Raw genomic sequence first — 25366 nt, 5'->3', positions numbered from 1 at the left:
ATGTGCCCTTTGTGCTACCTCACGGAGCCCTTTCCTCCTAAACATCAGGGACTTCTGGGTCAGGAGAGGCTGACCCTCAAAAGGGATCATTAGGCGGGGAAAGCAGGGACTGTCAGATAGAGCTAAAAATAGGAGCTGGCCCCAGACCAGCCCCAGCTGGTGAATTTGAGCCCAATAACCAGGTGCTCCCCAGCGGGCTCACCTGATATCCCCACTTGCGCTATGGAGGGACGGCCGCCCCGGGGTCGAGGTGGGGCAGAGGGGGACTCATCAAAAGCTGCAAGCACTAAGGGTGACCCAGCTGCTGCTAGAGGTGCAGCTCACCGGGGAGAGCAAACTCTGTTTCTGCAGCAGCCTAGCCCGAGAAACAGGGAGGGTCTCCTCTCCGCCCCTCCTGGCCCCTCCTGCTGTGGCTGAAACCTTCCCATTTCTACAGGAGTTTGGAAGTCCTAAAGAGAGTTGGAAGCTCTCTATTCTCTAGTTCACCTCGCTCCGTACAGCACAGCGATGAGGAAAACAAAGCCCAGAGACGTTTAGCAACTCGGCCAAGGGCAAATAGCCTAGTTCAGAACTTTCCAAAGCAACATCCCTGAAATAATAGTCTCACAGATGTTCCTTGAAGAGAAATTGTTTTAAGGGTTCTGAGATCAGGTAATGGGGAAAAGGCTGCATTCTCTATTCGCCTTTGTCTCAACCGTTCCTTCTCTGTTCGGCAAATACCTACTCAGTCTCCCAATGAGGCAGGCACTTTAGAGATGGGGTCTAACCCAGCAAAGCCGAACCAGCCTGTGGGTATGCAGACCTCAGGACCACCACACACACAGCTACCCTGGGCAAAAGGACTGTTCCTTGACACGAGCTGTTCCCCACGCTTTGTGAAAAGGGCAGTGCTCCAGAAAGAGACATAGCTGACCAGCGTCGCCAGTAACTTTGAGTGCACTTCATTCGTTGGAGACTCTTCTCAATGAGAACACGTGCCATCCTAAGGCCAAACGGCTAAGCCTGAGCCAGAGGCTGCTGCCTAGAGAAAGTTTGCCCCAAGAGGAGGCTAGAAATTAAACGGGGAAACATGGAGACACTGGCTCCCCTGGAAAGGAAAAGTCAGAAAGACGGAGGAAGACCTAAAAGAAAAGGTGGAAAGCGGGTAAAATCACTCCATAAGCTCTGGCAAACTGCTGGGCGATCAGCTCTCCTAGGGAGAAAACAAACGAGCAGCAGACCCCGCCCACTGGAAAGGCAGCCTCCCCACCCCCACCCCCTCCAAGCCACACCCTCCACTCGCCGGCTCCTCCCCCTCCCCCGGGCGGCGGGGCGGGGGAAGGGGGAGGAAACCGTCAATCCGGAAATTAATTCTTGCCCGTAGCCTTCACCGGCCACATTCCTCTCCTGGGCAATCCTGTAAGATGTAGCAAGGAACTTTTCCTTTTTTTTTTTTTTATTTTTAATTATAAGGAAAGGGTGGCTCCCCTAGCAATAAAATGCTGCTTCAATTAGTCCAGCTATCCTTTGGGTCATTATTTTAAGAGTTTGAAACGTCTACTTAAATAAGGTCACTTTCAATTTGGTAAACACTCCTAAGTCATCATCTTAATTCACGGCCAGTCACACTAGGAATGCTGAGTAAGTAAACACAATCAAGCATTAGCTAACCAGCCACAAATCCACTTGAGTTTATTAATTTCTCCCTTGGCAGAGAAGCATGAAAAGGAACAAACCATTAGAGACATTCACGCATCATTCATTCAATAAATATTTATTATATACCAGGTGCCAGGCACTGTGCTAAGCTAAATATAGGTTGCATTATTTTATTAATATTCAAGCTAAGTTCTATATCAAATCTCACCCCCCGCCCCCCAATATAAAGCTTTTTGTCTTCATTTCTGCCCACTGTGCCTTCCTCTATGGAGTAAATGATACATCCCAACTCAAGCTTCCAGACTCTATCCCCCCCTCCAAAAGACACCCCCCCCCCCCATCCCTCAAATAGTTAACAAATATAAACTCCCACTAGATACTCTAGAAAGGCACTATTTTAAAAGTCCGGGGTAATAATAATGGTAAGAAATAGTTCATATCATTGCACTCATATATTTTTTGAAACATTTGGGCTTTGTGTTAAGGGGAGTACCTTATACTTGCTCTAAGTAGGCACACTGAGTAAGCAGTCTTAAGAGGACCACCTCATCAGAGGAATTCCCTTTTCTCGCTTCAAAAGAAGCTCCCCTTTCCCATCCTCTCCCAACACCACCAAGAACTGGCACCCGACCAAGTTCATTTCCCAAGGAAAGGACCCACTGGGAGAACTGACCTTAAACAAGTCACTTTGCTCATCAGTAAAGAAGGGAGTTGGGCAGGAGACTTCCAAGGTCCCTCTATAGCCTGTGGATTAGGGGATTCAAGCTAACCTAATCCTCCACAACACCTCCGGTACACACACACACACACACACACACACACACACACACACACGTGGACCCCAGCACAGCCCCCACCCTGCGCTGCAGGCCCTGGTTCCCCCAGGGACAGCCAGCTTACCGAGACACACAAAACACCCCCACACCACCCAGGAGGAGCAGAGGCAGGACTGTCCCTCCCTCCGCCAGGCAGTCTCCTGAGGCTGCTGACATCACAAAGGTGTCAACTGGCAACTTCATCGTCATGTGGCTCTCCCCTGGCTCCCCTTCACTTGCAAACGCAGGGAAAGGGTGAGACCTTTCAGAGCCGCCAAGCGGGCAGGCTTCCAGGGGCAGTCTGGGAGTGAGCCGGCCGCCGAGCCACCAAGCCGGGCGGCGGGGCATCGGGCCTCGCGTTTCAACTTCTGTTCGGTTCTCCTGTAATGGAAAATTGCTTTGCACAAAGCTAGAGTGTTACCGTTCTTTCCAGCGCCCCTCCCCCCAACCCCGCCCCTCGGCAGCCTTCTGAACAGAGGGACGGCGCCCGCAGCACGGCGGAAGGAGGGTAGTTGCGGCTTCTTACTATGTCCCTTGCCTCAGGCCCTGGGCCCGGGTGGTTACTCTTTTCCTTTGGAATGGGACTAGTCTCGGGGTCAAAGTGTCCAAATAACTGTGAGTGTCAAGCCCAGGAAGTGAGCTGCGCAGGAATCCAATTAGACGAGTACCCCCACGACATACCCCTGAGCACCCGGAAGCTGTACTTGAATGATAACCGCATCACCTTTTTGCCAGCGATGAGTCTAGGACTCCTCAGTGACCTTGTTTACTTGGACTGTCGGAATAACCTGATTGGCGAGTTGATGGATTATACCTTCATTGGGGTCTTCAAACTCATCTACCTTGATCTCAGCTCCAACAACCTAACCTTCATCTCCCCACACAGTTTCTCCGTGCTCAGCAACTTGGTGCAGCTGAACATCTCCAACAACCCTCACCTGTTCTCTCTGAACAAGTACACCTTTGCCAACACCAGCTCTCTAAGGTACCTGGACCTCAGAAACACCGGCTTGCAGACCTTGGACCACAATGCCTTCCAAAACCTTGTAACACTGCAGACCCTGTATCTGAGTGGAAACCCGTGGAAATGCAACTGCTCCCTCCTGGACTTCACCATCTACTTAATAGTGTCCCATCTGAACCATCCAGGTGAGGGTTTGATCGGGTATGGGGACGAGGAGGATGTGATAGAGCAGGAGGAGTTAGTTCCAGAAAAGGTAAAGTCAAAAGATGGTCAGGATGGGAGAAAACTCTGGGGGAAGCTGATCGAAAGCATTCTTATTGCTCTGAAGGATTCACCCTTGGGTTGACTGGAGAGTCAATAGGGTCTGTAGAAAAAGTTCTGGAGGAGGAATCCAAAGAGCTGAGTTCTGGTCCCAAACTCAGCACAGACTAGCAGGCTCCCCTAGGGACAGACCATGTCTTTGAGCCTCAGTTTCCTGATCCATCAGGTGGGGACAATAATATGGCCCATTGTAAGATGTTGTCGTGTCAACATAAAATGGTGTGTGTGGAAATGATCAAGTTCTTTTACTGCAAAGTAACAAATTCAGGGACACTGCATTCCATTGTATTTTAATCTGTTTGACTCAGTGACTGAATTTTTCCAAGATCCAAAAGTAAATTCAGTCACACATGGGCCATCCAAAAGCCAACAGTATACTGTACAGAGAGAAAGTTCAACAGAGGTAGGGGGAGGGGCACAGGAGTTCCCTAGACAATGAGAGGGGGAGTGGAGAGAAGGGAGAGAAGGCTTCTGATGGCTCCCTTGTCTTCAAGATATTAACCCAACAAGGATAGAGGGAATGGCAGGCATCCACGAAGAACAGGTCAGTTGTGCCCACTCTGTCCCACAGGGAGATTCTAAACTCATGGGCAGTTCTCAAGTGTTACCTGATAGATTTCCAAGCCAGTTGCTGCCACTCTCTGCACTGCCCACACCCCTCTGCCGTGGGCCCCTGGGCACTCCAGTGCCTCAACCCCCTCTTCTTTTTGGTGACCTTTCTGTCCCATCCTCATCCTCCAATTATCCCACTTTACCGATATCACCCTCACTCAGAACTTCAAGGAAATGGGAAATGACTCTTCATAGAAAGCCTGGAGCCACAGATGTAATCTCGCATAATTGGGCTTTAGATTCAGACCCTGTCAAAACCATGTCCTCTCTCCCTTTCCTGAGTGTCTGTTTTTGAAAATATTTTCGCACATCCGCTCCCTTCCCTGAGTGTTTGTTCTTGAAAAATATTTTGATGCGCCAGCACCTGCCAAAGCCTCCACCATGAAGTTCTTGCCCGGATGGCCATAACCCAGAAAGATTCCTGGCCAAAATAATGGGCTTTACGGGAATCTGGGGGAGAGCGAGCTGAATGGTGGCAGCGAGTGAAAATGTGCTCTCCTGGCCTTCCTTCCATTGATGGGTCTTAACATGTCTTCTGGGCAGGGCCTGGACTATGGTGAGGCAACAGTTTCTAGGGATGCAAAATTCAGGAAGACAGTAAGAGTGGGTGGCTCCTTACATTTCATGCCCTAGGCACCTGGCCCGGCTGACAGGTACCCAATCTGAGTTAGAGTAAATCGAAAGGAAAGAACTTCATCAGACCATCTTCTTAAGAGTATGAATCCTAAAAGAATGAAGGAGCATTTATCTTGGGTAGGTTGCCTTATCTCTCCAGAGAGAACGGCTTCAGCTTTTCACAGTGACTGGTGTTATGGTGCCTTCTAGAAAGCTCTCTAAAAGAGGGTCGCTATTAATCACTCTCATGCATTAAATGTGATTCTTCTGGCCATGTTCATGTAACTAGCCTGGGAAGAAGCTTCCTCTTCTCTTGCCCCCTGTCCACCATTTAAGTATGTATTTCCCTCGAGCAGAGCCTACCAAGCAGCCAGGAGGCCCTCCTATCCTGGCTGAAAAGGGTGACCTAGCTTCGTTTCTTCCCCAGTCCCAAAGCCTACTGCTTTCCTTGTTGTCAAATCTCCCTCAGTCAAAATTCTGCTTACAGAGTCGTGTCTTCTCAGGATGCTCAGGCTTGCTGCTTAGGACTCCTTGACTCATTTTCATTCTGGGATTGAGAAGGATTATAAACCAGACCTGTTTCACTGTGTATTTTCGAAAATATCCGAAGCAGGTATCCATCTTGTCAAGCTCATAAGCTCCTCATGAACCAAGAGTCTGTTCTTTTGAGGCAGACAGAGCTTTTATCCACTGGCCAGTCCCCCTCCCTCTAAATACACCCACCACAACTACTGATCTGCTCATCTCTCTCTACTGTTTGGTGGCCTAGAGGAACCCTCCCAGTCCAGTTCATGCAGAACCATGGTCTCATTGCCCTGGCTAACAATTGTCATCTCCTGGAAACACTAAGCCCAAGGCCAGACAAGAACGATTTATCTTTGTAGAGAGATTTCCAGTGCTAGAGTTTTTCTCCAACATAAAGTCTCTTCTTCTTTATTTTGAGTATCATACTGAACCGTAGGCCTGTGGAAGAGGCTAGGATTGGTATTGTTAACCCTATTACGAAAGGGTTGAGAAAGCAGACTGGCCCAAAAATCTCGTGGCTAGTAAATGGGGAAAAAAAAAATGAACCTCCTGATTCAGGTCTTTCTTTTTTTCTTTTTTTAAAAGATTTTATTTATTTATTTACTTATTTGACAGACAGAGATCACAAGTAGGCAGAGAGGCAGGCAGAGAGAGAGAGGGGAAGGGAAGCAGGCTCCCCACTGAGCAGAGAGCCCGATGCAAGGCTCGATCCCAGGACCCTGGGATCATGACCTGAGCCGAAGGTGCTTCTCAGGTCATTCTTCAGGAGACTACTATATCTTAAATTTCTGAATTCCATGGTAACTATGATCATGTAAGTCAGTTTAGTTATAAATATAAGCCATGTTATAAGCATATGGCCACAGCATCTAAATTACAGCTTTGTTTCCTATCTGACTACACATGGAACTCACCCAAGATCATGTCTATTGGCTAATGAGCTCTAGTCATCATAAACTCATCACATGCCTGCACACTCCTTATAAGCCCACGTTTACCCCAACCCACCCGAACTCCCAAAGAAGGAGCTTAACCTCAGTGTTTGCTCATCTTTGCATCTCAGTCTGGCTATTCCTTCTCACACAGACCCCCCCGTCACAAACACATGTGTAAACACACATACACACACCAACATACATACAAGCACAAAGATGTGCCCATACACACATAGTACACCTGCATACCTATATACACCTGCTCACCGACACAATGTCCCACACATTACACATACATGACACACATATACACATCAATGTGTAGATACACTAGTTACACACCCACACATGAACAGGCACACAAAGACAACATAGAATTCATAGATGCTTTTCTTGCCCTTCAGCCAGCCCTCAGCACAGTGGAAGATATTTATTCCGTGTGACTCTCACATGATTCATGCCTCTGTTAAGTGGAAATATCTTTGCAATTGACAAACGCTCAAGCTCAGTTAGGCCCAACTCTTATACCACCTTGGCTATCAAAGGGTAATCTTCGGTACGTTCTAAAATGGGGTGATACATCTCTCTCCCCGTGTATCCACATTGAGGGATCTAAGAAGAATCTCTTTGAAATGAGCTGAGTAACGTGGCTATTTAGAAAGAAGAATCCACTGAAGTCAGGAACTTCCATGCTACCACTCCGTTCCTCTGTGTAAATATCTATGTATAAATGTCTATCAATTTCATCCATGCAAATATCTACTGAGTCCTATTATGTGCCCAACAAGTGGTCATGGAGAGAACCTTGAGCTGTGTGTGGAGACTCACATGACTGTGGTCATCTGCACTATGTATGTCCCATGTCCAGTCAGGGAAAGCAGAACTATCCTAATGGACAGAGCAGGACAAAAGAGGCCACCAGGTACCTACTGGGTGAACCAGGCACTTGGGATAGCCACAGTGGCAGCTGGGGAAGGGCAGCTGCAGACAGGGGAACCCATGTTAAAGAGCTTGGGTTGGAGTGAAGCAGACCTGAATTATAACCCTAGCCCTGCCACTTGCTATTTATAGGCTATCAGAGAAGTTACTTAACCTCTCTGAACTTCAATTTCCTCATCTTTCAGACAGGTATAATAATAGAATGAACCTATCTAGGCTGCTGAGATGAGAACGCTTACAAACTGCCATTAGCATTGAGTCTTGCACACCAAAAAGCATGGATAAGTGAATAATTGGCAGATGTGGGAAAGATATGGGGTACTTAGAAGAGTAGCAGACATCAGTCAGGTGACCCCGGGATAAGCAGTAGACCTCAGGAAGCCTTGGCACACATGGAATGAGAGGACAGTGCACCCTGTGCACAAAACATGACTATAGGGATGCATGGGAGGGGCATATAGATAGGACGTTGAAAGGTGAGCAACAGGTCCCAGGGCTCTAATTCCTGGGAAAATGGGACAGAGGGAATCTTAGAGGGAGGTGGACATTAGACAAGTTATGAATGCAGGAGTTCAGACTGAGGAACAAAACTAGAAACCTGAATCAAGGCTTGGTCTCAGCCTGGACCAGAAGACTCAGGGCTGTGCCAGTAGTAGCAAAGTGGTTCTTCCTGAGTCTGGAACTGGAGTTCTAGCTAAAGACAAGCCCCCCACTTGCAGGAACAGGTGTGGACATGCAGACAGCTTTCAAGGGATGAGGGAAAGGAGGTCCAACTGCGGGGCAGACGTGCCCTTGAAAGCAAGAAGTCACCTGCATGGTGTGATTTTGTTGTCTGAAGAGGACTTTGCCCCCATTCACTGCCCACCACTGAGCTAAAATTAGCCATTAGAGAGTTTACCCTTTGAATCCTCCCAAAGTGCCCAAATCTTGAAAGGACCTTACAAAAATATATGAACTCCTGGGCTGAATAATACCAGTGCCCTCAAGCCTTTATCAGCTCTCATATCAGAGGCAGATGTGAATTCTTGAGAAATACAATTAGCTAAGATTAATTCTGCAGCAGTAAGGAAACTTGAAGGAAGCCAAGGTGCAGGAAAGACATGGGGAGATCTTAAAACAAAAGATGTGAGGGCAGTAATGTGTCCTTCCCCCAGGTACCATGTTGGCCCAGCCAACCCCCCTAACGGGGCTGTAGAGAAGGCTAAATGTTTATTTACCTTCTTTCATCATAAAGCTACACTGAATAGGAATATAACAATTTTCCCACATTGAAAAGAGATTTGGTGCTATTATCAAAAGTCTTCATCCAAAGATACCCTCCAATGATATACTCACCAGATGCACTGAAAACCAATTCTGTCTTCAAAGAGCTTACCTACTCACTTTGTAAATGTGAAAATCACAGCAGAAATGGAGGTCAGTTATAAAGTGCTGGTCACCCAGATGCTCTGATCAATGCAGAGTTAAAAACAGACCCACAGATTCCATTTTCTTTTTGGCCTTGGTCAGCAGATAGGAGGACTGATTCCTGGCTGGAACTGTAATTTCCCAGGCACTAATGCTCTTTGAAGGTGAGAGCAGCAATTAAGCTCTTCCCAGGATAGAGCTGCCTTGTAGGACAGGGTTGAATGCTTCTGAAGCTGCTCTCAAAAGATCACGCAACTCCTAAACTCCTGGACATAAGGATCCTGGCCTCCATCTTGTCTTCTCCCAAAGTCTAGTCTAGCTCTGTCCAATGAAAGTCTCTGCTGAGAAATGGGTGGTATCTGTGCTGTCCAATATGGTGGCCCCTAGCCACATACGGCTATGGAGCTCTTGAAATTAGACTACTGAGGAACCAAGTTTAATTTTATGTGGTTTCAAATCATGTAAGTAGCCCCATGAATGACCACTGGCCACCATATTGGTCAGGGCAGCTTTTTAATATAAGATGCTTGAGCTGGAAATTTAGAATCTCGCCTCCTCACAGGTAAGTGGCTATTGAGCTATGCCCAACATGGAAATCTTCTGATTCCATGTTTTCCTCCCCCATGCCATGACCTCTCCTTACTCTCAACAGACCCCAGTCCTTTCTACTCTGCAATATTTGTTGTATGTTCCTTATATACCCAACATTGTATTATAATGCTGGAGTGCTTTCAACACAGAGAAAAGAAGTCATAATTGACATCTTTAGTAAGACAAGATACAAGTGATACAAGAATATTCTTGGGATACAAGAGAGAGAAAACACAACTGAAAGCCAAGAGGTCCTGTCCTGGTCCCAACAATGCCACTGGGTGAGATGGGGCAAGGCGCTTTCCCTCCGAGACTCACTTGTCTTTGAAATAAAAAGAGAGTAGGATTAGATACTCTCTAAAGCCCCTTATAGCTGGTAGTGTATGGAACTAAATGGAAAGATAGGGTGCACTTAACTGTAGGAGGAGAGCAGTGATCTGCAGATAGGGTCCCATATAGGCAACGGAAAGGGATCAGTGCTGACATGGAGGCATTCCTGGAGAAGCAGGCCACAGGCACATAATTAGGACATGCACATAATTGGGAACTAGGCAGCCTCAACTTCCTGCACTGTTCTACCTCCCATCTTAAGCATCGTCTACTTGACTAGAAAAATACATCGATCCCCAGGGGACTCAATGCCCAAGACTGTCCTCCCAGGCCCGGCCTGCTCTACCAGTGGTTCTCAAATTTCAGTGAGCATAGAAACCCCAGGCCCTATATCCAGAGATTCTGGTTTGGGACAGTGAAAATCCTTAGGCCATATTTTGAGAGACCCTATGACAATGGCTTCTGTTCTAGATCTACAGCAGCTGCTCCCACTGGTGAATAAATTGCACTGGGATGCTGAGTGGCTAATAATGTTTTGACATGTCTCCCTCAAGGGGCGTTTGCAATGTGACAGAAAGCAACAGGAAACAGTGAGAGTTTGGAAAGTGACAGACTGCCGGGGGAGAAGTAGGGGTGGTTTGGGGGCAGAGTGTCCCTCTCCGTCAGGTCTTAAATTACCATCCTGAAGCAGTCCTGGGTGACCGGATGGTGGGGCCTGCAAATCGGAGAGGAGTCTGGGCAGGAGTGCTGCAGAGGCAAGGGGACAAAGCCACTCAGGGACATCTGCCAGGAGCAGATGGGTTGGGTCATGTGCTGTTCCGGGTCCACGTCATCTCGAGGGCATTTTGAGCAGAGAACATCTTAGTTTCATTCCAAGGCTACTTCATCCTGAATTCAAGTCTGCTGTAATAGGATAATGGCCCCATTTCAACCCACCAAGTACAAAGTCATCTACAACTGTGCCAAGACTTAGATTTCCAGAATGAATTCAGGTCCTCGCACTCTTCCACTACTAATGCCAACCCATCTTCTCCATCAGAGAAATTGTGGCAGAGACCGGATGCCCAGAATGGGAAACAGCTGGGCAGCAGACATTTCCAAGGCCGTCAGCTGCTTGGCCAGCCTGTCTCTTCTACCTTCTCACAAACACCCTGCTGAGAGCCAGAGGAGCAGCCTTATGAGGGCAATAGGGGGCCGGGAGGGGCGTACCAGGGTCAGTGATCCCTAAACCACCCAGAAGAGCCAAGAAGGGAGGGGGCGGCCAGCACGTGCAGTTTAGGAACGATCCTGAGTAGTTCTCACACGCTCTTGACCTCAGCCCACTTGAGATCCTTGAAAGTAGGTAATCCAAAGTCCCTTCGAGCTCAGAAATGCCCAACCTCTGTGCATGGCCTCCCTGGTCACCCAGCACCACCTCTGGAAGGCAGCAGGGCAAGGCTGGCCAAAGCAGCCAACCTCAGGCTCCTTATCTCTAGAAGCAAAGAGCTCTCCAGCCTGGAGATAATCCAGCAGGGTGTGGATGTGGCTAGAAAGAGAAACAGGGATCCAGCCGTGAAGGGCCTTTGAAGGATTCTCTGGGGAACATGCAGTGCAGCATGAGAAGCTCTGGGAGGTAGGCGAGCCTGGGTGCAGAGCTAGGATGCTCCTGTGGGCATCCAGGTAAGGCAGGAAGGTGGTCTAAAGAAGCAGATGAGGAAGTCTAGACAGGTGAGAAGGAACCATTTAAAAGATAGAAGCAGGAATGCCTGGGTGGCTCAGCCAATTGAGTGTTGGTCTTTGGCTTAGGTTATGATCCCAGGGTCCTGGGATCGAGTCCCATACGGGGCTCCTTGCTCAGCTGGGAGCCTGCCTCTCCCTCTGCCTGCTGCTCCCCCTGCTTGTGCACTTGCTTTCTCTCTCTGACAAATAAAGAAATCTTAAAAAAAAAAAAAAGGAAGAAGAAGAAGAGGAAGAAGGTAGAAGCGATAGGACTCTGGACTGAACTAGATTCTCCCAAGTTCCCAGTACTCCCTTCATGACTTCTGGCACAATTCTAAGTAATTAATAGATTTGAATATTTAACATTTATCTTCTCTGATAGACAATAAGTTCTATGAGAGCAAAGAACATGTCTAAATCTTCAGAAACTAGCTCAAGGCCTGACACAGAAAAAAGTTCAATAAATATTTATTGAGACATCAATGAATAAATGAGATGTGGAAAATAACAGGAAAGATTTCGCTTGAATAGCTCTGGAGGGTTCCCTAGGATGGACGCTCTTGGAGGAGGGGCAGCAAGGAGCTTAAGGGAGAACCATGACCCATCTTGAGCATGTTGAGTGGGAGGGCCCCTGTGAAATGGATGTTCTGACCTGAAATCCAGAAGAATAGAATATATATTTGAGAACCATCAGCTCACTGGTGATCACTGAAATCAATCAAATCACTGGTGATGAGATAGGCCAGCAAAAGAGTTTAGAATGGGCCGGGGGTGGGGGTGGAGAGTAATAGGTCAAGGACAAAAGGTTTGGGGAATGCTGACATATGGAAGGGCCAAGAAGAGCCACCCCTGAGGTGCCCTGGACAGGAGCAGCCAGAGAAAAGAAAGGAAATCAGAGAAGGGTGGCCTCACAGAAGCCAGAAGAGGAAGAGTTTCAAAGAGTAGAAGCTGGTCAAGTAAGGATTGAAAAGTGTCCATCACGTTTAGCTAGGATCAAGGGGTCCCTGATGTCTTGAATTGAGTTCCAATGCCACAGTGGGAGTGGACAGTGGGTTACAGAATGAACAGCAAGGAGGAAAAGGGGTGCATAAAAAATGTAAACTTGGGGTGCCTGGCTGGCTCAGTTGGTGGAACATGTGACTCTTGATCTCAGGGTTGTGTAGAGCTTACTTGAAAAAAAAAACATGCAAACTCTTCCAGGAAGTTCGGCTGTGGACTGAGGCGATAGGGTGATAGACAGCGGGGAACTGTATAAAGAGGTGTTTCTTTTCTTGGAGCAAAGAGGTCCATGCATGTGTTTATTCGCTGCTGAGAAGGAGTCAATGCAGGGCAAAGCCTCGGGACAGGGGGAATGACTCGTGTGGAGGCAGGAGTGGTTGGACTCCAGAACCAAATGGAAGGTCAGCCTTAAACTGGTAAAGTCAAGTCCCTTTGTCTGGGGGGCTCATCTTTGCCTCCTTGTGGAGAAGGAAGCGAAGGTAAGCACACAGGGGCCCGAGTTCGAGGATGTGGGCCAAATGGAATCAAGCAGCCCACCGGGGAGTCCCACTTTTTCTTTCAGTGAGATAAAAGACAAAGAACAACTTTATATCTAGAAAAGTAAAGAGTTTCTCATGCTGTTTTCTGTCTTCCTCTTCTTTGGGTGTTAATTCATTCTCTTTTTTTCTTTTTCCTTCTTTAAATTTATTTTTTCCTTTTTAAATTTAATTTTTAAATTTAATTTAATTATTAAATTTAAATTTAATGTAATTTAAAAATTAAAATTAAATTTAATTAATTAATGTATTATTGGTTTCAGAGACAGAAGTCAGTGATTCATTGGTCTTCTATAATACCCAGGGCCACCCATGCTGTTTTCTAGGTGATCCTAAAATATTCCTTTGGGGACCCCTGGGTAGCTCAGTTGGTTAAGCAGCTGCCTTCGGCTCAGGTCATGATCCCAGGGTCCTGGGATCGAGTCCCACATCGGGCTCCTTGCTCGGCAGGGAGGCTGCTTCTCCCTCTGCCTGCCTCTCTGTCTGCCTGTGCTCGCATGCTCTCTCCCCCTCTGTCTCTGACAAATAAATAATAAAAAAAATCTTTAAAAAAAAATAAATAAAATAAAATATCCCTTTGGCCTCGAGATGATCATACTCCTGGTTGGACAGGCAAGATTAAGATAGACTCTGGATTCAAAGTACCTGGTTTTTAATCTTGCCTCAGCCACTTACAAGCTGGGCCACAGTCTGTACAGGAACCACGTTCCTCATCTGCAAAATGGTGATAAGTTAGTACCTATTTCTTGGGTCACTGTACTAATTAAATGAAATAACCCACATGAAGATTTTAGAAGTGCACATACTCAGTGTTCAGCTAATGTTAGCTGCTGCCATTGCTGGGACAATTCTGGGCGGTGGCTGTGGATGCCACATGAGGTACAGAGGAGGGGGAGAGCCGTGTGGGGGACAGACACAGGGTAAGTGGTGTTCTGATGCTGCGGAGGTGCACTGGACAGGCAGTCCAGCGTGGGTGGGATCGGGATGCCTGGAGCTTGAAGGGTGGGGAATTGTGTTTTAAAACCTTCAAAATGCCAGCATTAGGTTAAAAAAAAAAAAAAACAAAACAGGATGTAATGCCAAGGCCTGGGCCAGGCACTGGACACACAGCTAAGAACAGAAACAGACATGCTGTGACCGAACTTCCGCTCTAGCACAGAGGAAGAAATTAGCAAATAAGTATATGACATGATGTCAAGTGATGATAAGGGCTATGGGGAAACTACGGGAAGGGAAGGGAGAGAGCGTGCCTGGGATGGAAGACTGGCAGATCTTTTCTGTTGGGTGGGACTAAGGAGGTGACCTTTGAGCAGAGAACTGAATAGAGTGAGGGGACAAGCTATGGAAATAAGACGCGGAGAAGGGGGACTTTCTAGACAGAAGGAAGAGCAAATGCAAAGGCCCTGGGGTGGGACGAGGGTAGTAGATGTATTAGAAGGGGAGCGTGGTGGAGACAGATGAAGGAGGGAGACAGAAAATTAGTGAGAGGCCATATCAGGTTGGACCTCTAGGCTAAGGAGAGGCTTCTGATTTTGTTCTAAGTGTGATGGGAAATCATGAAAGAGTTTTGAGCAGGGAGGCAGCATGACCTGCAGAGGGTTCCCTATGTGGGTAAGAAGGGTTGTCACAGTTCAGACGAGGGAGGGAGGGAGGTAAGGGTCCAGATGACAATAAGACAAAAGAAAGAGGATCTGTTTGGAAAGTAAGACTAACAGGAATGGCTTTGAGATATGGCTCGTGATGTGAGAGGGGAAGCCAGGAGAGCTTTCTGCATGGATGACTGGTTGATCGGTGCTTCTGCTACTGAGCTTTTCCCAATTGCCTCTTATCCATGAGGACAACTGTCCACTACCTGGGTTTTTCTGAGCAGATGAGCAGTTATATTAAGCAGGCTCAGCTATAGACCAAACTGAAAAGAAACGAGAATTTGCCTTTAGCTTCAGAGAACCAACCAGTAGCATCCCCCAGCCTGGCCGGTGGGCTGGCTCCCCACCCCCATCAAAACCTCACTCAAGAAAGGTGGTAGCAAGAATTGTCTCCCGGGTAGGGCTTAAGCTGTTAGCTCCTTTGTCAGAAGACTACACTTTAAGCCTTATTTTGTTGGCAGAAGGAACGGTTCTATCTCCTGTTGGCATTATTCTGGGTACTGACAAGTCATGAGAAGGGATTATTAGGAGGCAAAGAGGTCTCTGTACCTGTAGATCATGCCCATATACAACCCCTTATACAAAAGACCAGTCCTGAAGCCTACGCACCTCTATAGTACAAGAAGAATTAGGTTGAACTTGTTGGTTTGAAGGTCTTTCCTGTAATGTTCCAACCATCTACAAGTCACTTGTAATTTACCAAAATATGGACTCTTTATCCAAGGGGGAAAAAATTGTATTAGAGAACTGTAGTGCCTAAGCCCAAATCATCCAAATCTTTATGCTTTCAAGATGCCAGGGATGGTTTAGACCAGGAGTCAGCATTGCTTTCTATAAAACCCAGACAGCAAATATTTTAGGCTTTGTGGACCCCTGATGCAACTCTATCATTTGGCATCTGTGACCTGAAAGCAGTCATAGAAAGTATGTAAATAAATGGGTATGGTGTCTTCCAAAAAAAATTTATTTACAAAAATAGGAGGCAGGTTGGATTTGGCTCATGGAACCTGGGCTTATGCCATCAAGGGGAGACAGATAGGTGATGAGAAAAAAGGCGCTCTCGGTAGGAAAGGTAGAAGACCACGCATGAGGGTCTGAGGACAGGGCCCTACTGGCTGGTTGGCTTTGGCATTGTTGGGCTGCTATGTGGTCCAATCTAGGTTCCCCACTAGAGAGTCATTTCCTCTGGGTTACCTAGAGTGTAGCAAGAGATAACAGTGGTCCCTTCAAATTCTAGTCAGGAACTGGTCCTAAACAGCAAGGCCAAAGACACAAGCATTTAAGAACTGTTGTATGAGGTCAGACCAACAGGCCACCCATTCTCTCCCATATGCATTCAACAGACATTTATTGAGCATCTACTATGTGCCAGGCACTCGGGATACAAAAGTGAACAAAGAGGGCCTCTGTTCTCATACAGTTCTCTAACACCAAGTGGGGAGTAGTGATAAGTACCTTTTGATGCCACGCCCACAGCACCTGCATCCTCCCCTGTCCCTAGCTGCGTTTAACCTCTCTTTCTTCTCTGCAGTCTCAGAGGACTGAAGAGCGCCCCTTCCCAGCTCAAGACTTACCCTTCCATTTGGATCTTGGGCCCATCTCTTTCTGACTCCTCTGGGACTTCACACTCGTTGATTCACTGAATCTTCCCCCAAACTCTTACAAAGGAAGAGGGATTAGTACTTGTCTAGTAGTAGAGTCCACAGTGGCAAGGGGTTAGCCGACCCACCTATGATCTTCTATGTCCCCAGTCTCACTATCCTCTAGCTGGGCATTTTGTCAATGACATTGACCCCAATGGGTATTAATAACATTTCATTCATCCAACAACCATGCTTTGAGCTCTACTATGGGTGAAGCACTGTTCTAGGTGTTGAGGGTACAACAGTGAACCACACAGACAAAAATCCAGGTCTTCATGGAGTTTATAGTCTAGTGGGCAGAGGCACACAGAGGCTGATAGAAACCAGTGCTGCACTCTCATTAGTAGGTACAGTTTAGGAGAGAAGGGAGCCTCCAAATTCCATCCTCAGTGTACGCTGTCACCACGTGGAGGCTCAATCCACCAGACAGTCCAGGTGGTTCCTGAGCAAATGCGCCAGCACGGGGGGGCTCACAACCTGCACTTGGCTCCTTGGCAGCCTGCAGCAAACCAGAGCTGTGATCCCTGAAGGCCAAGAAAGGAGAAGTTTATCTTAGAACCACTGGGTTCATACCAGGTTTCTGAAAGGGAGGCTTCCTGACCTCCTGCACTAGCAGACGTGATTCTAAGCCCCAGAAAGTTTGCTCCTGCAGACACCTGATTCTGACAAATAGGTCTTCTGTCTGGGAGTAATATACTATGTGTAGAAATAAACAACGTGAGGGGTGGGGGGTTTTGTTTCCTTAGGAACTATTTGTAGGAAGAATTTAAACATTAATGACACCTGTAATTGTACCTGGGAGCTTTAACTGGGACAAATGCCCTGGGCCCATGGAATGGGGCTGAGAGAGGGAGGACATGGGGGCTAGTCACCTGTTTCTAATATGAATGAAGACCCTGGAGTTGTGCAGTACACAGCATGTACAACTGTACTTTGCAGCCTATTGTCAGAGGAAAGGAAATCAAGAAAGCCAGAGAGGGAATAACTGATAAACAATTTATTCATTCTATAGCATGGGAATAATTAAAACTCCTCGGCGGGGTGGTCAAGAGTAGAGTTTAATTTTATAAAGCACTTTCTATGATGCCCACCACACCTCAGGCACTCCAGGATCAGTAGATGGGCCTATAATTTCTAATGACATCAGACCAGAATAGGAAAACAATGTGTGACTATCAAACTAATGAAGAGGAAATGAAATAATAAAATGAAAAGCAACAAAGTAGAGAGAAACAGACATAAAACTAAGTGGGACCAATGGAAAACAAATATATCAGTCTAACATTAAATGTTAATGAAATAATTACAAAGTTTGCTAGACTGGATGGAAAACAAAACCCAGCTACACGCAGCTTACAAAATTATGTCTTAAATATAGGAACATAGAAAGGTTAGAAATAAAAGGATGGAGGGGTGTCTGGGTGGTTCGGTGGGTTAAAGCCTCTGCCTTTGGCTCAGGTCATAATCTCAGGGTCCTGGGATTGAGCCCCACATCAGGCTCCCTACTCAGAGGGGAGCCTCTTTCCTCCCTCTCTGCCTCCTTGTGATCTCTGTCTGTCAAATAAATAAATAAAATCTTAAAAAAAAAAGAAATAAAAGGATGGTAAAAGATAAACAAGGCAAACGCTAACCAAAAGAAATTCGATGGAGTCATACTCGTGTCAAAGACAGGAGATTTTAAAGCAAGAAGCATTACCAGAGATGTTGCTCAGTGGGAAGAGGGTAACTCTACCAAGAAGAGGAAATGGTTAGAACTTTCTACACATCTAGTAACATATCTTCAATATATGTGAAGTAAATGTGACAGAGCTCTACAAAGAAGTAGTAAATGCACATCTAAAACTCGATGAGTTGAATTTCCTTCTCGCAGTAGCTAATAGACAATTAATAGACTTGATAGTAACCAAGAGACAATAGTTTTTATAGATGAAAAAAAAATGTCAGTAAAGCTATAAATAACAAAGTCAGCAAAGATACAGAAGACCTGTATAAAATCACAACCTAATTGGCATCCATAGAAAGACACTCAGCAGAGACAGAATACACATCATCTGGGAGCGCATGCAAAATTTATTAAAACTGACTTTATGCTCAGCCAGAAAGCAAATTCTTAATAAATTTCAAAGGCATGAAATCATAGAGAGTATGTCTCTGACCACAGTAGAGTTAAAGTAGAATTCAACAGTAAAAACATTACTAGAGGGGCACCTGGGTAGCTGAGTCGTTTAAGCATCTGCCCTCTGCTCAGGTCATGATCCCAGGGACCTGGGATTGAGCCCCACACTGGGCTCCCTGCTGAGCCCTCTGTCTGCTGCTGCTGCTGCTCCTGCTTGTGATTAAAAAAAAAAAAAAAAAAAAAAAAACTTTAAAAAAATATATATAGTACTAGAAAATCCCCCAAATTAAGTATTTCTTTCTATAAATGATATCTCTTATTAACAAGAACAAGAATGATCAGTCATGGATTCTGTCTTCAAGAGTTTTGTCTGTCTGGTCGGGGAGAAAAGATACACTCCTTCTCTGGCCAGTAGCCCCCAGGCAAGGGGAAAGTGGCGCAGTAAGAATGCTATGGAGGGTCCAGGAGTGGGAAGGAGCCTATGCGGTCTGAGCTACGAGGATGAGGGGGCTGTGGAAACGCCCCTGGGAGCGCATACATTCACACCAGACCTTGAAGGATAGAAAGGACTTGATTAGGCAAAAACTGGAGGAAGAAGTATTTGATACACAGAGAGCAGTGGCGCAAAGCTAGCTCCCGGTAAGGGCAAAACGCCATCAAGGAATTAATAGTTTAATTTGACTGGAGCAAAGGGTGGGCCACTGGAGTGCTAAGAAGTGGGGAGGGCAGTGGCGAGGTAGAAGCGGGGCCGGGGGGGCTGGGGGGGGGAGGAGGGGGGGGGGCCTGAGAGCCGGGCCAGGGGGTCTGCTGTTACTCGCTGGCTTACGGGGGAGTCAAAGGAAGGTTTTGAGCCAGTTTGCCTGGGAAGAGCTGTGCTTGCAGAAGGGAATTCTGGCCGCGCTGTGTGAAATGGTCCGGAGCTGGGCAAAGGGGAAAGTGGAGTTAGGGAGGCCTGCCAGGAGGTAGGAGGGCATCCACCTTGGCATGAGTGGGGAATGGGGAGGGGGAGAGAATGCGGGAGGGGTAGAGAATGCGGCGGTAGAACCTCCCAGGCCTCCCTCCCAGCACAGCCACCCACATTCTGTGCTTAAGAACCTAACAAAGCCTTCAAATCACAGCTAATTGCCCCTTTCAAGGTAATGCTCCCAAAAGGGACACGGTGTTTCATGTTTAGTCTGCCGCTCAAGCCCTCGTCTGAAAGCCGGATCTTCTTAAAATAGAAGGAGATAAACCCCCGACCCGCAGAACCCCACATTTTCCTTTCCCCAATACACCTGTCTTTGTAGAGCCCCATGTTGGGTCTCCGGCAGTGTGGGGAGGTGACCCAAGCCCCAGACGCCCTCCAGCCAGGCTGAGTGGAGAGAGGACTCCAGGTGTGACTGGGTTCCTGCCCTAAACAGCAAGTGTAATGGCCCCACTCGATTTTCCACTCCTCACAGCTCTCCGCACGGGGCAGGGTCCTCCAAGAGGACCTCTTCCTCTCCTTCCCTGTAATCTTTGCACACCTTGGAGGTGACCGCCCCACACTGACTTCCAGTTCTGGTTCTACAGCCTCCACCAAGAGCCAGTCCTCAAAGGTGTCGTGGCCTTTGGGCCATCTTCCTGAAAGTAAACAATTCACGGCGGTTGCCCTGGCACAGGGGCAAGGCGCAGGGAATGCTGTCCGGCTTGCAGGGGAATTCGACTGCTTCCCAGCGCCAAGGGCCTCCTCCCCACCCAGCTCACTTCTGTGTTCCCTTCTCTGATTCCCCTGTTGCTAGGTCCAGGGCAAACCCAATTTCCCTAACTTCATTGGTCACCAAGGATAGGAATGCGTTCACATAACCTGGAGCTTCTACCCTAAATTTTAAGGAACATGCCTCTCCACACTAGCTTGTCTGTGTCTCCCACTTCTGCAAATGAGCTTAGATAGCTCGGTCTGCGTTTTCCGTGTCTGGTCCCCTGCCTAGATCCTTCAGGTTATCTAGAAGCCTCTGTGAGTCTCAGTTTTCTTATGTGTAAAACAAGAATATTATTCTGTGCATCAAAGTTGTCAGAACCAAACGAGACGTTTGTATACCACTTAGTATGTAGTCAGAGTCTGGAAAATATTAGGTGCCATTATAATTTTGAGCATGATTATCTCCAGTCCTGGTCTCCACCCGGCATCAGAGCTCATTTATGGAATGCCTGCTGGATACATTCCCGGGTACCACACACACACACGCACCTCTGCTTCAGCGTGGCGGAACACATGGAGCTAGGAACACGCAGGGCTGAGGGCAGACTCCGAGTTCTGCGTGCGAGCCCGCGGCGATTAAATCCTGTCAGTTACCCTGGGAGCAGGTAGCATTCTTTGCGCATGTAACGGTGAGGAAAGGGGATTCAGAGAGGGAAATGGATACCCTGTGAAAGTTTACGGAATTAGGAAGTGTCAGTCTGGAGTTCAACCCCGGTCTGTCTGGCTCCAGGGCCCACTCTGCTTTCTGGTGCACACTCAAGTCCGGGCACTTGACACAGGGAGGGGCTCGGAGAAGCAGCCAGGCAGCTGAGTCAGCCGCTAAAAAGGACTGAAGACTCATGTAGATCCTGTGATGAGCCAGTGATGCCAACCTCCCCGCTGAGAAGCAGAACTGCCTCCTGCCCTGGTTAGCCTTTCCCCGAGCTCCGCACACCCTGATTCCGTGAGCGGAGAACACACGGGAGGCATTTCCAGGGAATCCTGTCCCTCCCGAGTGCTGAGCCGGGTGCGACGCCTTCATGGTCTCTGGCTGGACAGAGGCCAGGGTGAGGGAAAGGGACAAGGTGGAGGGGAGAGGTGGGAGCCAAGAAGAGGGAGCGGAGAGGGAGATGGTAGATATCGGGGGGGGGGGGGGGGCCTGTGGAAGGGCAACACTCCGTGGAGATCTGGCTTGTTTCCACCTTCCCAGCCCCCGTTGTGGTGTCTCATTCCTTGAGGATCCTTAAGGAGCCAAGTGCAGGGGCGCCTGAGTGGCCCGGTCCGGTAAGCCTCTGACTCTTGATCTCGGCTCACATCATGCTCTCCTGGGCCGAGAGATCAAGCCTTGTACTAGGCTCTGTGCTCAGTAGGGAAGCTGCTGGAGAGTCTCTCTCTTTCCCTCACGCTCAGACCCTCCCCACCCTCCCTCTCGGATAAATAAATAAATCTTAAAAAAAAAGGAAGACCAAGCCAAGCCCTTTTTCCGGAGGCAAGCTGAATGCAGAGAAATCAGAAGGAAGGCGAGGGGGAGAGGCAAGGAGCCGTGGGGGCACAATGCGTCTCAAACCGACTGTGCCCACCCATCACCTTGTTGACATGCAGATCCTGATTCGGGAGGGTTGGGGGGATGCCCGAGAGCCCGCTTATCTAAGTCCGTCCAGCTGCCACCCGCGCCGCTGGCCCACAGACCACACTCTCAGTAGCAGGGGTCCGCATGGCCTCTCCGGGTCCCCTCTGGACCCGGACCCTGGAGGTTCTGCTCTTTCCGCACTCTGCCCACTGTGTTTTTCCTCGCAGATGGTCAGAACGCCACGTGCGTGGAGCCCGCAGAGCTGGCGGGGTGGCCGGTCATGCAGGTGGGGAACCCGCTCCGCTACATGTGCATCACGCACCTGGACCACCAGGACTACATCTTCCTGCTGCTAATCGGCTTCTGCATCTTCTCCGCGGGCACCGTGGCCGCCTGGCTCACGGGCATGTGCGCCGTGCTCTACCAGAACGCCCGGCGCAAGGCGAGCGAGGACGAGGGCGAGGAGGAGCACGGGCAGCGCATGGACGGCGGCGGGCACATCTTCCAAAGCAGGGTGGACTCGGGCCAGGACGGGTTCCCGCCACTGATTTAGTTGCCAGCGACTGCCATCTGATTATGTCTTTCCCCGGGGCTCCCCGCCTTCTCACTCGCCCTCCCACTCCCTCGCCACCACCAGGGTCTAAACGCCTATTTAGTAAAACAAATAAAATGTTTGGTGGCCACTTCACCGCTGGTCCTTTCCTGCAGGCATGCCGGGCACTTCCCTGAGCTCAGTGGGATGGTGTAGATCAAAATCTAGAAAAGTCTAGAAAGCTGGTGCACACAGCTAGATGCTAAAAAAGTCCACCCCCAAAGCAGATCAACTTCTATTTAATGAGGATCTACTATGCCTGTCATTGTGCTGGTGGGAGGGAGAGAGAAACGTACAACTGAGAGGACCTGTCCTCAGAGCAAACAGTTTGGGATGAGTTATGATTAATCTGAACAAAACGGAGAAAACTACAAGACTCAATGGCAAGAAGTGACATCAAGAGACCATGCCCAAACATGGCCACGGGCCAACCTCATATCCCATCTCAAGAGTGTCACTAGATCCTATAATACTGACATTAGCTTACAGTGGAAAATTGGGGCCTGGAAAGGTTAAATGAGGGGCTGGTCCATAGCACAGCCCTCCAAAGTCCATGTTCTTTCCTTTCCATGAAGCTGCCTCCCCTGGAAATGTCTAGTGACATGGCCAAGGGTTCATCATGTATGCCTTGGATGAAACAGAGGCACGCAGTGGCAGCCACCACTCCCGAGGCCTTACCAAGCACCCAGCATCGTACTCAGCTTTGTACGCATTTTCTTACCGGTTGACCCTCACAACTATGGGTCAGGTGGTCAGTGTTACCCTCATTTTCCTGAAGCTCAGAGAGGCTAGGTCACCAGCTCAGGACCAAACAGCTGATAGGAAGCTGAACGGTTGCCGAAGCCCAGGCTGCCTGACCCCGGAGCCTTTGCCCTGTGCCCTAGGAGCTGCCGTATCTCATGAAGCTCCTGTGAAGGGCTGAACAGAAGAGCTGAGCGGGTACCAGCGTGATCCACCTCCCTGGAGCAGTCAGAGGAAGGGGGAGAGGGAGCAGGAGATGGGGCGGCTCAACCCAAAGACCCACTCTAGACTCCCATCCACAGCCCTACCCTCGAAGCCAGCTGTCCCGAAACCTCCAGGTGAATCCCACGTGATTCCCCGGATGTGTTCAATGTGATGGTTAAGACATGAGCCCCCGGGTCCAGGGCTAGGTTCCTGTCCCTGATTCTGTCCTTACCTCTGTGTGAACGTGGGCTTCCTGCTTGTCATGAGCTTGAGAACAGAGACCGCCTGGTAATTCTTTGTTGACGCAGCACATAGAGGGGTGCCTTACGCAAAGCAGGGGCTCATAATCGCCTTTTCCTGAAACCCCAACGCCCCTATCATTCCTACTCCATTATGTAGACTGTGAGGGGTGGCCACAGGCAAGCTGTTTCACTTTTCTGTCCCTTGGTTTCTTTAGCTGTAAATGGCAATCATTACAATGCCTACATTGTACGGGGATTTTACAAGAATAAAGTGAGTACCATAATGATACTACATCCCGGGAGAAACTTAGCTTATAGAAAAGTTACAAAGATGGCATGGAGAGTTTCCACATGCCACTGACCCAGTGTCTCCTAAAGTTATGTCCCATTCCAGTGGTTCACCTGCCAAAACTAAGAAATTCCAAAACTAGAGTACTATGATTTAACTTCAGGCTTCACTTGGATGTCACTGTTTTTTTTCCTCTTTTTGTGTTCCAGGATCTAATCCCACAATTGCTTTTAGGATACTCTTAACAACATATCTAACATTTACTGTCCTAAGTAGGTAAGCACTGTCCTAAGGGCTCATCTACATCAACCCGTTTCATTGCCACAATAACCCTGTGAGGCAGGTCCTAATACTACTCTTCTCCCCCTTAGATAATGAAATTAAGACTTCAGAGGTCAAGTTACGTGCTCAACACCACACAGCTACTATTTCCCCCAATGACCAACCAATACGGTCTCTTGGGAATTTAAAATACCAAGAAAGTCTTAGCAAAAGAAATCTATCTGAATCACAGTTTTTCACAATAACTTGTCCTCTAAGATCCCCTGGATCTTCTCACACACACACACACACATACACACACATACACACAAAATGAACTGAGCACCTCCCCTGACTGGCCCCAAGCACACCACAGAGAATGGGCTCAGTCTGGCTTGGCAGAGACACAAGTCAATGGGCAAACTCAGGACGGAGGGGGAAGCGAAGGGTCGGCACAGGGTGCTAAGGGACACAAAGGAGGGACCCCTCACCCAGGAGGTGGTGGGGACTCTTGAAAGCTTCCCAGAGGAAGACAACATGTAAACTATGGCTTGAAGGTTGAGTCGGGACCAGCCAGGCAACATGGCAAAGAGGGCTGAGTAACAAGAAGACATTCTAAGCAACAAGAGCAGCGTGTGCAAAGCCTGGAAAGAACCCGGCACGTCGTGGCTGGAACACAGAGTCTGAGGAAAGGAGAGGAGAAGTAATATCAGTAGGAGAAGCAAGGCCAGACCCCAGAGGGCCCGATACATCCCTTGTGCTACTCCAGGTCACCACAGTCTAGGCTACAGTGACGGACAACCCCAAAGCTTCATTGGCTTAGCACAACAAACACCAATTTCTCACGCAGGTAAAGTCTGATGGGGGCAGGGCAGCCCTCCCCCTTCCTGTAACTATGCCTTCTAGAACATGGGCCTGGGGTGTCCCCTGCAGAAGAGAGAAGAGGTACACTGGGCCTGCAGCTCTTAACTTCCTGGGCATGGAAGTGACACGTCACTCCCCCTCACATGTCACATGGCCCCAACCTTCATGGCAAGTCAATGTAGCCTGTGTGTCAGGAAGACACAAGGCCATGGTAAATGACGTTCTGTGTCAACCCCACGATGCTCAGGAATTTGACATTTCCTCCGCGGGCCCGGAGGTGCACTGGAAGTTTTAAGCACAAGAATCCCATGGTCTAACTTGTGTGTTTGGGGGCTCAGTCTGGCTGTAAGAAGCAGCAATCAGAGAAAGGGATGACAGGAAGTGAGGAGGCTAGCGTAATGGCAGCATTTGGCATGAGGTGACAGATCAGGGACCGAGGCATGTGGGAACAGAGAGAAGTGGATGAATTTGGGACACCGGGGTGGCTCATTTGATTAGGCAGCTGCCTTCGGCTCAGGTCATGATCGCAGGATCCTGGGATCGAGTCCCGGATAGGGCTCCAGGCTCAGCAGGG

The 25366-nt window shown here is 48.4% G+C and overlaps 2 protein-coding genes and 1 long non-coding RNA gene across 9 annotated transcripts in view; 1 reads left to right on the top strand and 2 right to left on the bottom strand.

Annotated features, from left to right (window-relative positions):
* RXRG (retinoid X receptor gamma) overlaps positions 1-25366 on the bottom strand; it is a 213567-nt gene that overhangs the window by 129027 nt on the left and 59174 nt on the right. Inside the window, exon 1 of one of the 7 annotated variants that reach the window (XM_059413402.1) lies at positions 2539-2616. The exons of the other annotated variants lie outside the window; for them this stretch is intronic. The gene's annotated coding sequence lies outside the window, so the exon portion shown is untranslated. Of the gene's footprint in view, positions 1-2538; positions 2617-25366 lie in introns of those variants that run through there. 7 annotated transcript variants of the gene reach the window in all.
* LRRC52 (leucine rich repeat containing 52) lies at positions 2981-22205 on the top strand. Its single transcript, XM_059414120.1, has 2 exons — positions 2981-3602; positions 21827-22205. Exons 1-2 carry the CDS (start codon positions 2981-2983, stop codon positions 22150-22152), a joined length of 948 nt encoding a protein of 315 aa, XP_059270103.1. The 3' UTR covers positions 22153-22205.
* Positions 16538-25366, bottom strand: part of LOC132026213 (uncharacterized) — a 21073-nt gene continuing 12244 nt past the window's right edge. Inside the window, exons 2-3 of the long non-coding RNA XR_009406831.1 lie at positions 18423-18540; positions 16538-16738 (exon numbers count right to left, since the gene is read on the bottom strand). This is a non-coding gene — a long non-coding RNA (uncharacterized LOC132026213). The remainder of the gene's footprint in view (positions 16739-18422; positions 18541-25366) is intronic.

Source organism: Mustela nigripes, chromosome 10 (assembly GCF_022355385.1).
Source record: "Mustela nigripes isolate SB6536 chromosome 10, MUSNIG.SB6536, whole genome shotgun sequence".
Taxonomy (NCBI): Eukaryota; Metazoa; Chordata; class Mammalia; order Carnivora; family Mustelidae; genus Mustela; species Mustela nigripes.
The sequence above is the reverse complement of the archived record's forward strand: the minus strand, read 5'-3'. Positions and strand labels throughout refer to the sequence as shown.

Bases quoted from the DNA above. Each gene is read 5' to 3' on its own strand.
- LRRC52 (XM_059414120.1), top strand. From the start codon at position 2,981: ATGTCCCTTGCCTCAGGCCCTGGGCCCGGGTGGTTACTCTTTTCCTTT. The intron at 3,603-21,826 runs GTGAGGGTTTGA...TTTTCCTCGCAG, and splicing joins GTCCCATCTGAACCATCCAG to ATGGTCAGAACGCCACGTGC.